At 34.7% G+C, this 13,498-nt stretch overlaps 1 protein-coding gene across 5 annotated transcripts in view; it reads left to right on the forward strand.

The window, feature by feature from the left end:
* LOC103272022 (UDP-glucuronosyltransferase 2A1) overlaps window positions 1-12,495 on the forward strand; it is a 60,203-nt gene extending 47,708 nt beyond the window's left edge. For 2 of the 5 annotated variants that reach the window (XM_008069511.1, XM_008069510.1), the window contains exons 3-6: window positions 2,225-2,356; window positions 3,362-3,449; window positions 8,000-8,219; window positions 12,165-12,495. In XM_008069511.1, coding sequence (XP_008067702.1) covers window positions 2,225-2,356; window positions 3,362-3,449; window positions 8,000-8,219; window positions 12,165-12,444 — 720 coding nt within the window. In that variant the 3' untranslated portion in view covers window positions 12,445-12,495. The remainder of the gene's footprint in view (window positions 1-2,224; window positions 2,357-3,361; window positions 3,450-7,999; window positions 8,220-12,164) is intronic. The other 3 variants (XM_008069509.1, XM_021718325.1, XM_008069512.1) reach the window with 2 other exon arrangements.
* The last annotated feature ends 1,003 nt before the right edge of the window (window positions 12,496-13,498 follow it).

The following is a 13,498-nucleotide window of genomic DNA, read 5'->3' on the forward strand; positions in this document are numbered from 1 at the left end:
TAAGAACAATGTATTTAAGTATCAATAGGGAGTGAAGAGAAAGACAATTTCTTATTTGGTTCATAGACAGATATCTGTTTAGAAATTTTCAGGTCAAATGATGCTCTCAGAAGAGTTCTAGATTTCTGGGTAGGGTAAGAGCATACTTAGGTTTAAAATTTTATTTTATTTCAGAATTCTAAAAATTGTATTTCAGAATTTTCTTACAAGTTAAATTATGGCTATAATTGCACTCCATTGAGTTTAATTACAGGATATAATGTACAAATGTCTAAAAAAATGCAGAAAGGGACATAATACATCCATGGCTCATTAGATAAGAAACTGTGCCACAATGTTATATTTATCTTCCCACCCTTAGTTTTCATACTTCTCCATACACACACTTTTACAAAAACTACTCAGATATTTTTCAGAATAAGGAGAAATTATTCCATTCCAAATTAAACTTGTTTATTAATGTGATTATGAATACCAACATTAGATTATGTCTCTAATGAAAAAATGATGCAAGTAACTGGATATACAGACTATAAAAGCAATGAGAGACAGTCAAATAAAAAATTCATGTTAGTATAGTAAGTGTGTAAATTCGTGCGTGTGTTGTTTTACTCAAGCTGTTTGGAAGATTAATCAAAATGGTAAAACAACAATGTCTGAGACTTCAGAGATATTCCCCTGACATTAACTTAGCTAAAAATAGCAGTCTATTTTCACTTAAGATATCATCCGCCCCTAATAATCTCACTAGTTATAAACTGATAAATACAGTGATTTGGGGGTAATCACCAATAGTTGCACAGGAAATGCAGTGCACATGTCTAGAAAGTGAAATTCATATAGATTGTTTTGGGAAGGCTGCAGTCACAGACTTTGCAGTACTTAATTTACAAACTGTAAGTAATTACCCAGGGGATTTTATTTTCAGAAGAATTTATGTTTTATCTCTACTTTAAGATCCAAATTAAGGGCCTGCAGCTAATGGTACATTCATGTGCAAGTTGATACATCAGGAAGGCAGAGAAGCACTGTCTCATAAATGTCATAATTATGCTGGAGATTAACTGTGTTACCTTTTCCTAATATGTGGCTGTATAATATTACATTTCTAATAAATTTCTTCTTAGCCCTACCTATTAAGCAGGGAACACATAAACTTGAGGAAATTATCTTAAATGCTTGTCTAACAGGAAAAGGTAGATAAATTTATCAATAATTTATTGGATATATCTGACAAGTTAATGATTTTTTTTTTTTTTTTTGAGTTGTAGTCTTACTCTGTCACCCAGACTGGAGTGCAGTGGCCGCTCCCGGCCACCGCAGCCTCGACTGCTGGGCTCCGGCGATCCTCCGCCTCAGCCTTCCAAGTAGCTGGAACTACAGGCGCGCGCTACCACGCCTGGCTAATTTTTTTGATTTATTGTAGAGATTAAGTCTCGCCAAGTTGCCCAGGTGGGTCTCGAACCCGCGGGCTCAGGCAATCCACTCACCTCAGCCTCCCAAAGCACGGGATTACAGGCTGAGCCACCGAGCCCGGCTGCTAATGATTTTTAAAGACTAGTTCAGGACCCAATCTTGGACTTCCTTCCAAAAAATATTTTTGTGAGTTTACAAACAACTCAGTTAGTCAAATCAAGCCTTGGGAGTAGCAATTTCAGCTACTGTGAGAAGTGTTGCCCCTTATATTTTGCCTCCTCCTCCTCTTCCTCCTCTTCCTCCTCTGAGTTGCAGTCACACTCTGTCGCCCAGGCTGGAGTGCAGTAGCATGCTCACGGTCACCACAGCCATGGCGATCCTTCCACCTAAGCTTTCCAAGTAGCCAGAACTACAGGAGCATGCCATCACTTCTGGCTAATTTCTTGTAGAGATGAGGGCTCACCAAATTGCCCAGACTGATCTTGAGCCCCTGGGCTCTGGCAATCCTCTTGCCTCCGCCTCCCAAAGTGCTGAGATTTCAGGCCTGTGCCATCACATCCAGTTTATTTTGTTCATTTCTATAACGACTTTGGTTTCATGCTAAAAAATTACTACTATATTTTTAAGCCATAATTTTCAGAAATGTGTTTTTTATTAAAGAGACTAGATGGTTCTACATGTTTTAAGATAGACCGGTCTGGCAATTACTCAGATACTTCTCTTAATTTTACCTACTTAAAAGTGGAAGTAAACATTTTTTATCTTATGATGTTGCTCCTTTGTAACAGAAAGAATGTTTTGTTTGCAGGAAATGGAAGAGTTTGTCCAGAGCTCAGGTGACAATGGTGTTGTGGTGTTTTCTCTGGGATCAATGGTCAAAAACCTTACAGAAGAAAAGGCTAATCTGATTGCCTTAGCCCTTGCCCAGATTCCACAGAAGGTCAGTACAACCTCATCCTGGTAGGCAGCTTTTTACTTATTGGAGAGAGAGTGAGGCTAATAATAGTTTTTTTTAGATGAAAGGTGAAACTCATTATACACTGAATATCATGGCACCAGCTTTAATTAAAAAATTGTAAGACATTAAAATAGTGCATATAAACACATTAAATCATTTGCCTATTGAGCCCTGAATTTACTGTAAAAACACATAATTTTTTGTAGCCATTCATTTTTAATGGAATAGTTATGCAAACATTGAGCCCCCACTGATCTATTACTTGACATATTTTAAAATTGAAATATTTTATTCTGCTCTGAGTACTCCCAAAAGTTTTGAAGTATGTTAGCTCCGTGGTCCAGGAAATGAGAGCATCTATATACAGAGCAGAGAGAAATTATGCTCAAACACATCCTTCAAGTGTTTAGATCTTTTTCTTTATGACTCTATCAAAGTGTGGTTGCTTTAGAAGTAGAAGCCTAGATTCAGTTATTGTTTCTAAATTGAATATTCTTCAGCTGAAAACAATTAAATTTATAATATTATTGTCAAACAATGTACATTTTCTGATTTACGATATTCAATTAACCTTAATTTTTATCACTGCACTTCTATATTTCCACTCTATTTACATTCCTATGAAAATCCTAGGACTCTTTATATTTACATATTGGTTAACATACATAACACTTTTTTTCAACCCCCATATTCTGATTGATTAAACTAGTCCTGTTTATTTTATATTTCTTCACTTACAGTCTCACTTCTAAAAGCTTTTTAAGTGATAAACATTAAATAATAGTACTATACTTAATAGACTAGTAATACAGCCTTTACAAAAGGGTACATCTAAAATGTCCTAATGTGTGTAAACTATTACTTACGTAACCCTTTCTCAACTAACACCTAAGTAGAGTGGCTATGTGTTTTCTAAATAATTCTGCAGCTACAAAATGTCCTCATTGTGTGTTTTTACTTGTAAAATTAAGATATTGACTTCCACAGGTTATATGGAGATACAAGGGAAAAAAGCCAGTCACATTGGGAAATAATACTCGGCTCTATGATTGGATACCCCAGAATGATCTTCTTGGTAAGACTATTGGGGGAAGAAAAACTGTACAGGTGGGCAATAGGCAAGTTAATTAACTGTTTAGCAAAAAGCATGTTCAGTAAATTTTTAAGAAAGTTATTTATATTTTATCTCAAAGATGTGTGATACAATTCAGTATTAGTTATACAAGTGGACATCATACAGGTAAAGTTTCAGTCTTCCTTTGGTCTCCACTTTGTCTGGTTTGAGATCAGGTAGCCTTATTGATGTTGTGTCCCCCACACCCCCCAACCCTGGCAGTATCCTGCTCTTGCCAATTCCTTTCTTATAGCATTATGGTAAATCTTTTTTTTTGAGTTGGAGTCTCACTCTGTCGCCCAGACTGGAGTGCAGTGGCCACTCCCGGCCACCACAGCCTCGACCTGCTGGGCTCCGGCGATCCTTCGGCTTCAGCCTTCCAAGTATCTGCCACTACAGGCGCGCGCTACCCCGCCCGGCTAATTTTTTGATTTATTGTAGAGATGAGGTCTCGCCAAGTTGCCCAGGCAGGTCTTGAAGCCGCGGGCTCAGGCAATCCACTCACCTCAGCCTCCCAAAAGCGTGGGATCATAGGCTGAGCCACCGAGCCCAGTTTATTATGGTAAATCTTAAGGATCTACTAAAGAGTGAGAACATGTGGTACTCTGTTCTTTGTTTCTGTGATAGATCACTGAATATTACAGGCTCTAAATCTATCCAAGTTTCTGAAAAGTCCATATGTTTGTTCTTCTATATGGCTGCATAATATTCCATCTTGCATATATACCACATTTTAAAAAATCCAATCCAGTTTTGATGGCAGCATGGTTGGTTTCATGTTTCTGCTATTGTGAATAGTGCTGCAATAAACACGTGTGCAGGCATCTTTTTTGTAGAATGCTTTCAGCTCCTCCATGTATATTCCCAGTTGGGATATTGCTGGGTCAAATGGAAGGTCAATTTCTAGTTCTTTTAGAAATCACCACACTGTTTTCCATAGAGGCTGAAATAGTATGCATCAACAGTGTAGAAAATTTCTCTTTTCTCCCCATCCTTGTCAGCAACTGTTTGTTTTATTAATGATGGCCATTCTTACCAGGGTTAGGTGGTCTCTCAATGTGGTTTTGATTTGCATTTCTCTGATGATTAGTGAGGCTGAGCACTTTTTCATGTATCTGTTGGCTGCATGTATCTCTTTATTTGAAAAGTGTCTATTCATGTCTTTTGCCACTTTTTAATGGGTTATTTTCTTTCCTTTCAGCACGTTTGAGTCCCTTGCAGATCCTGAATGTTAGGCCTTTGTTAGATATACCATTGGCAAATATTTTTTCTATTCTGTGGGCTGTCTCCCTGCTCTCTTGATGATTTCTTTTTCTTTGCAGAAGCGGGTTCAGTATAATGAGGTACCACTTGCGTAGCTTATCTCTTATGTCATGAACATCTGGGGTTTTGATCAGGAATTGTTGCTTACTCTGATTTCTGTAAGGGTGGCTCCTGCATTTTCCAAGATTCTTATAGGTTGAGGTTTTATGTTTAGGTCTTTGATCCATTTACGGATGATTTTTGTGTATGGTGATAAGTAGGGGTCTTGTTTCAGTCTTCTCCATGTGGTCAGCCAGTTTTCCCAGTACCATTTACTGAATAGGTTCTTCTCTCCCCAGTGGTTATTGCTGGTTTTGTTGAAGATGAGTTGGTTGAGAAATTGCTTATGGAATCTCTATCCTGTTCCATTGGTCTGTGTGCCTGTTCTTGTACCAATACCAGGCTGTTTTGATTACTGTAGCCTTAAAGTAAAGTTTAAAGTCTGGAAGTGTGATAACTTCTGATTTGTTTCTTTTGCTGAGGATTGTTTTGACTATTCGTGGTCGTTTATGTTTCCATATGAATTTCTGTATTGTCATTACCAGATTGGAGAAGAATGATGGTAACTTAATGGGTATTGCATTGAATCTGTAGATTGTCTTTGGTAGGATGGACATCATAACAATGTTGATTCTTTTTTATCCATGAGCATGGAATATTTTTCCATTTGTTTGTGTCTTCTTGGATTTCTTTGAGTAGTGTTTTGTGGTTTTCATTTTAAAGATATTTCACTTCTCTGGTTGGGAAGATGCCAGGGGATTTCTTTTTTTGTGTGTGTGGCTATTGTGAATGGGATTGTGCTTTTTATTTGGTTCTCTGCCTGTTTTTTGTTGGTGTATAAGAGTGCAACCGTCCTTTGCACTTTTATTTTGTACCCGGAGACTTTTCCAAAGCCCTTTTTAGTGCAAAGAAGTTTTTGACAGATTATTTTGGATTTTTGAAGTATAGGATCATATTGTCAGCAAAGAGAGATAACAACTTTCTCTTTTCCTATTTGGATATCTCTGATTTCCTTTTCTTCTCTAGTTGTTCTAGCTAGGACTTCCAACACAATGTTGAACAGGAGGAGTGGAGTGGGCAGCCTTGCTTTATTCCTGTTTTTAAGGGAAATGCTTTCAATTTCTGTCCATTTAGTGATATGCGTAGGTGTTCTAGGGTTTTTAATCAAAAGGGATGCTGAATTTTATCAAAAGCTTTTTCTGCATTGAATGATATAATCACATAATTATTGTTTTTAAATGTTGATGTATTTAATTACATTTATGATCTTGTGGATGTTGAATCAGCCCTGTATCCTGGGGATGAAGCCTACATGGTCATAATAGATGATTTTTGAAATGCATTGTTTGATTCAATTTGTTAGAATCTTGTTGAGAATTTTTGCATCTGTGTTCATTAGGGATTTGTCCTGTAGTTCTCTTTTTTTTTTGAATCTTTACCCAGTTTGGGTTTCAGTGTGATGTTAACTTTGTAAAATGATTTGAGGAGAATTCTATCTTTCTCAATTGCCTGGAATGCTTTCAGTAGAATTGGTATCAGTTTCTCCTTGAATGTTTTATAGAATTCCACTGCAAACTGTCTGGTCCAGTTAGTAGTTTTCTTATGATGGATTCAATTTTCTGGGTTGTTATTGGTCTATTTAGTGTCTCGGTGTCTTCTTGTTTCAACCTTGGGAGGATGTGTGATATCACAAAGTCCTCCATTTCATTTAGGTTTTTGAGCTTGTTTTCATACAGGCATGCAAAGTAATCTCTGATAATCTTTTGCATTTGTTTGGGGTAGTTATGATTTGACCTTTTGCATTTCTGATTGTGTTAATTTGGGCTTTTTCTTGGTCATTCTGGCTAGGGATCCATCAATCTTGTTTATTCTTTCAAAGAACCAGCTTTTTGTTTTGTTGATTTTTTTCTATGATATTTTTGTCTAGTATGGGCTTTTACTTTGTTGATATGGATTCTTCTACTAAAGTTAGGACTTTGATGGTCTTGTCTTTCTAGCTCCTTTAGGTGATTTGTTATGTTTGATTTACAGTTTGATTTACAGATTTTTGTCTAGTATGGGCTTTTACTTTGTTGATATGGATTCTTCTACTAAAGTTAGGACTTTGATGGTCTTGTCTTTCTAGCTCCCTTAGGTGATTTGTTATGTTTGATTTACAGTTGAGATGAGTTTCCTGGGTGCATCAAATTATTGAGTCATTTTTAAATCCAGTGTGCCATTCTGTGTCTTTTCATTGGTGTTTTAGTCCGTTTGTGTTCAGGTTGATTATTAAAATGTGATTATTTATCCCCATCATGAGGTTCTTATAAAATTTTTCTTTGTTAAGCCGGGCTCAGTGGCTCAGCCTGTAATCCCGCACCTTTGGGAGGCTGAGGTGAGTGGATTGCCTGAGCCCGCGGGTTCGAGACCTGCCTGGGCAGCTAGACCTCATCTCTACAATAAATCAAAAAATTAGCTGGGTGTGGTAGCGCTTGTCTGTAGTTCCAGCTACTTGGAAGGCTGAGGCGGAAGGATCGCCGGAGCCCAGCAGGTCGAGGCTGCGGTGGCCGGGAGTGGCCACAGCACTCCAGTCTGGGCAACAGAGTGAGACTCCAACTCAAAAAAAAAAAAAAAAAATTTTTTTTCTTTGTTTGTTTTCTTTTAACTTTTGTGTTGATGTACGTGTGTGTTTTCAAGCTTGCAGTTGCAATGCATTCTCTGTTGTTTCTGTGTTCTCCTATTCTCTTGGGAAGTGTATGGTCATTCTTTTTTTCTTTCTTCTGTGCTTAATATCTTTTTACGTGTCTCCTGTAGAGCTGATCTGGAAACCACATAATCTCTTAGGAATTGTATGTATGGGAAGAATTTAATTCTCCATCACTCAGGACTTTTATAATAATTAAAAATTTTCACATTTGGTGCCCAATTTTAAAGGAGACATAATTAAACAATTGGCCATTAATTTTATAGACTCATTGCTTCCTCTGGTTCATACACACACAAAAAATACCTCCTCAGTAATGTGGTCTCAGAATATGCAGAGGAGGTTAATTCCTGTTTTTCCTGGGATCACAGTTTTCTGAGATAGGAATGTCCCATAAGCTCAGCTTTTGTAGATAATGTAGCCTTGTTTAGCGAGTTAAACTGTATTTATTTTTCTCGTTTGTCTCTGCAATTCTAATATGTTATAATGAAATCCACATCCACTTCTTATTCTATTACCAAATTAGGTCATCCCAAAACCAAAGCTTTTATCACTCATGGTGGAACCAATGGGATCTATGAAGCAATTTATCATGGGGTTCCTATGGTGGGAGTTCCCATGTTTGCAGATCAGCCAGACAACATCGTTCACATGAAGGCCAAAGGAGCAGCTGTGGATGTGAACATGAACACAATGACAAGTGCAGATTTGCTCAGTGCTTTGAGAACAGTCATTTATGAACCTTCGTAAGTACTATGGCTTTTAAAGTCTTACCTAACATTGATTATATTATCCATCATACCAGAAAATGTCCAATGTTTCATCCCTTTGCAATGGGTTTATTTTCAAATAATAACCAAAATACTGACCAATATAAAATTATTCATCTCAGGGGGGGTCGGTGGCTCAACCTGTAATCCCAGCAATTTGGGAGGCCGAGGTGAGTGGACTGCCTGAGCCCGCAGGTTCGAGACCCGCCTGGGCAACTTGGTGAGACCTCATCTCTACAATACATCAAAAAATTAGCCGGGTGTGGTAGCGCACGCCTGTAGTTCCAGCCACTTGGAAGGCTAAGGCAGAAGGATCGCTGGAGCCCAGCAGGTCAAGGCTGCGGTGGCCAGGAGCAGCCATTGCACTCCAGTCTGGGTGACAGAGTGAGACTCCAACTCAAAAAATAAATAAATAAAATAAAATAAAATAAAATAAAATTATTAATCTCATTTGTGAATCTCCTGAAGTGATTTCTTGAAATTGGAAAAACAATAAAAACTAAGACTTCAAATAGTCTTTCAATATTTCTTCACAATAAATAATGCTATGACTGTATAATTTCTCATGTTGATGGGATAATTTGCTTAATTTTATAAATTAAGCATTTAAGTATTATAAACCATTCAATAAGTATAAAATGGAATTCATAATGTAGCTAATATCAATAATTTAGAAATAACTTATTAACAAGGAGTATATACGATTAATTAGTATATGTATACATATAGAGAGAAAACATGTAGTGAATGATTTTATCAATATTGACTGGTACTATGTGTACATTTTAAAATAAAATTTAAATATAATATTATCTGATTTAGCTGAAAGAAAGAAATATAATTATAAACTGTATTGAACTTTAGATATGTATCCTTGTGTTTTCATTTATTTCTCTGAAATATCTCACCAAGGGTAAGAATTAATATGATATATGTACATATAATTTTGTGTCTTTATCTTTGCTAATCTGTTTTAATTTTAACACTGACAGTTGAACTTTGGCTTTGGCAATTATCTCATCCTCCACCTGTGTTACTTATATAGCAAATTTTTCTTATCAATATATATGTCATTTATTTTTCTCACATTTATTAGTCTTATTACTATATTTTAAAGTAATGAATGTTCCCTGTCGAATCAGAGATTATTTATTCCAAATTATGAAATGTTCTTTCAATAAAGACTCTTAGATATTGAATTCTCTGAGATCATGTTTATCAATATTTACTCATTGCTTTAGTATGATGATATTTCTTATATGAAAATAATATGCTTAGCTCTCATTTTTTTCTTTAGACTTGTGAAAATATTACTCATAGTCTTCTAGCTGTAAATGATGCTGTAAGATTTCTAAGTCCTGTCTGTTTCTCTTTTTGTTTTCTTTTCAGCCTGAAAAAATTAATATTTTTAATTCAGAAACTTAATTATAATGCATTCTTACACAGAATTTAATACTTGTTTCTTCAATTATACTATGTTCTTGCAATACTATTAGTCTTGGATTTTTTAAGAAATTGGGTTTTCTTTATAGAAATTAATTTTTGTCTGTTATTTCTTAGAATGTCTTTTCATTCCATTTTTTACTTTGCTTCAGTAACACCAGTTTTCAGTATGCCCTATGTTAAAATAATTTGCCTAGTATTCTTTTTCAATTATTTTCTGACTAACTGTTATAATGAATTTTAACAATTCTCAATTCATTGAGATAGCCTAAAATAGTCCACACATTAGTAAATTCATTATTTTTGCCATGAACATTGCTTGCTGTTTCTAGTTTATTTATTAATTTTTTATATTGTTATTTTTAACTATTTATTTCAATAGCTCACCTGTTTCCTTATCACCTCCTCTTGCTTTACAAGCTGATTGTTATTAGTTTATGTAATCTCTTCTTTTTTGGACTACTAGATTATGCCTGATTGCAATCTTAGTCTTTATTTGTTTATATTTTATGTTTGATTTGTTATCAGACCATGTTCTTCATCATGATCTCAGTATTTGCTCTGAATTTGTATATGTGCCTTAAACTTAAACTTGTTTTTATACTATATCAGATTTAATTATTTTTATGCAGAGCTACAGCTTTAAAATTAGATACAACTTATCATTCACTTTTTCTGAAAGCTGAAATTCACTTTTTCTGAAGTAGAGACGGTAAACTCAGATGGAATTTGGAGCAACATTTTGTTTTTTGTTTCTGGTTTTTTTTTTTTTTTTAAGGGAATAGTCTGCTTAAAACCATCTGTTTAAAGCCCTGGAGCCAGGGTTTTTACACAAAGAGACCAGTGTATCTATTTCCAAAAGAAAAGAAGCACTTAGACTCAAATTAAAGAGTTGGCCTTGGTTGTCCATTTTTGCTTCCTATCTACATTCCAATCGATTGACTTTTATTAGTACAGACATGTTGTATAAGTCATAATTTTCAGTGTAATCATAATTCAGGAGCTGAGTAGAGGGTATCTTCAGCAAGGCTTCATATAATCTTTTGTTGACTTCAATGTCTAGACAATTAGACTATTACCAGGTTGCTAATTGCTGATTATCTGGTTCATTTTATTACATATCAGAGTAAGTTGTGTGAATCTTTTTAACTCTAATGCATAGAAAATCATTGCATTTTATTATTGATTATAAAGCTATTGATGCAAAAAGACAGAGTTATAAATACTCTTAGAAATTTCTAAGTAAATACCTTAAACATATTTCACATTAACCCTAAACCTTACAATATTTCTGAATTTATCCGGGAACACATGAGTGTAGTGTATGTTCCCGGATATATATATATGCAATTTTGCTTCATTCTATTATTCATTAAGGTCATTAATAAAAAAAACAAACATTTGATTAAATAAATCAAAGTAATTTTAACTATTCATGATATTTAACAGTTCAGCCATAAAACATTAATGTACTATAAATCATGAAATAATGAATTTATGAGCATGGTCCTTAATTAACCCTACCTCATTCATCAGTACATATATTTTATTTTTATTTAGATTCCCATGAACAAATGTATTTGTCAAATGTACTTCAAATTTTAAATACCAATAAATAAAAGCTTAAGCAAAAAGTTAATATGGTGAAATAGGTTTTTTTGGACACTTCAGTTTACCTAAAATGAACCACATGAAATTACTGTTTTGACCTTACCTGTGGTTCAATCTAGTTGTACGACAGTATAACTTTATGATAGTATTCTTTTTTACTACACACATAGAAAGAAACCTAAACTACCCCTTGCTGCTGGATCTAGTGTACTGTGTTCTCTTGTAAATGATGAAACATTCCAGGAAGATGTTTCTATTTACCTTAGAAATTCTAAGTCCATGTGAGATATGCCACTTCTTAAATGACCAAAGTATTTTTGTTCAATCTTGACATTGCAGATGGAAACACTGTTTTTTTCATCTTAACCATACAAATTTGTGTAAAGGAGTAATTATCAAAATGCCAAAGTCTTAGAACTGTAAAATGACTCACCAATGCTGAATACCAATTTTCTGTGTCTATCATATAAACTAGCCAGGCATTACAGGCCATGATTATAGATGCTTTAAATAATAATATCCCACTATATTGGTTCGTGTACCATCTTGGTCTTGGAACAGTTTTGAATACTTAGTTCACACAGTATCAAAATTATTTTTGAAAAAATTATGCTATACATTTACAACTGGCATATTCTACCTTTTTCTATGTCTGAATTTGGCCAGAGGTGTTAAAATATATTTCTTCCACACTCTTTCTTTTACAACTCTCAAAGTCCTATGCATTAAAGTTCATGTAAGAAATACACTTTTTCTCAACACATCTATGGTCTTTAACTTGAATAGCAAATAACATGTATCACATACCTGCCTTTAATGTAAGCAAAACCAAAAATTATCTAAATTGTGTTTGTTTCTGCATTCCAGTTATAAAGAGAATGCCATTAGATTATCAAGAATTCACCATGATCAACCTGTAAAGCCCCTGGATCGAGCAGTGTTCTGGATCGAGTTTGTCATGCGCCACAAAGGAGCCAAACACCTTCGGGTTGCAGCCCATGACCTCACCTGGTTCCAGTACCACTCTTTGGATGTGATTGGGTTTCTGCTGGCCTGTGTGGCTACTATGATATTTGTCATCACAAAATGTTGCCTGTTTTCTTGTCAAAAGTTTGGTAAAACCAGAAAGAAGAGAAAGAGAGAATAGGTCAAGAAAAAGAGAAAATTGATTTTTCTAAGTTTGGCAAGGTCCTGAATAAGCAAATACATCTTTATCCTGTTTCCAAATACATCTTTATCCTGTTTTCAAATATTCTATTTTTCTTTCTTAGACTAGAGATAAAGCCTGGAGTTCAACATGATCAATCACTAGTGGGTGTGTTTTATTCTTCCTTTGTCTTTTCCCAGCTGGCTGTACCCTCTTCCTTTCACTTTTCTGGCACAGGGACACTACATTATTTTAAATATATTCTATTCATAGTGCCAATATTTTCTTTATATTTAACCTTAATTGCTGTGTAACAATATGCTGAATCCTGAAGAATACACAAAGGGGGAACAGAATTTGTTAAAAGTAGGGAATGCAAAAGAGTAAAATTCACATTTTCACAAAATATACAAATCAGGGAGCCACCACAGGAAATTATGTGTGGTATGAGAAAAGTAATGATATCCAATTTAATAAAATGTTTAGTTAACAGTACAAATAATAAGCTTAAATGTCATTTATTATACTTTAAATCACTAATGCTAATAATCTATAATCACTATTTAAAATCAAAGGTTTAATCTTCTAGCAAAAATAAAAAATAACCTGGAATTTGATATCATTGTGTTGTTTTCCTGTTTTTATTTCTACAAATTTAAATGTATCAATTAATTTTTATGCTAAGTATATACCAGTCTGACCAAGAATATGGAATAGTAAATATTTACCAATGCAAAGTACTAATTGAAAGCAAATATTCATATTTGAATCAGTTTTTCCTTCATTTAACAAATACATTAAGGATTTAACTTTTTACCCTTAACAAACTCAATGACATTTCTAATTAAAGTCTTAATTTCAGTATTTGATATGTAATTAAAGAGGTAGCTTAGTGGCTCAGCCTGTAATCCCAGTAATTTGGGAGGCCAAGGTGAGTGGATTGCCTGAGTCTGCAGGTTTATGACTGGCCAGGATGGTTCAACATTCGTAAAACCATAAATGTAATTAAATACATCAACAGACAAAACAAAAACCACATGATTATATCATTAGA

This window comes from Carlito syrichta, unplaced genomic scaffold (genome assembly GCF_000164805.1).
Source record: "Carlito syrichta isolate Samal-C Ts95f unplaced genomic scaffold, Tarsius_syrichta-2.0.1 Scaffold312077, whole genome shotgun sequence".
NCBI lineage: Eukaryota > Metazoa > Chordata > Mammalia > Primates > Tarsiidae > Carlito > Carlito syrichta.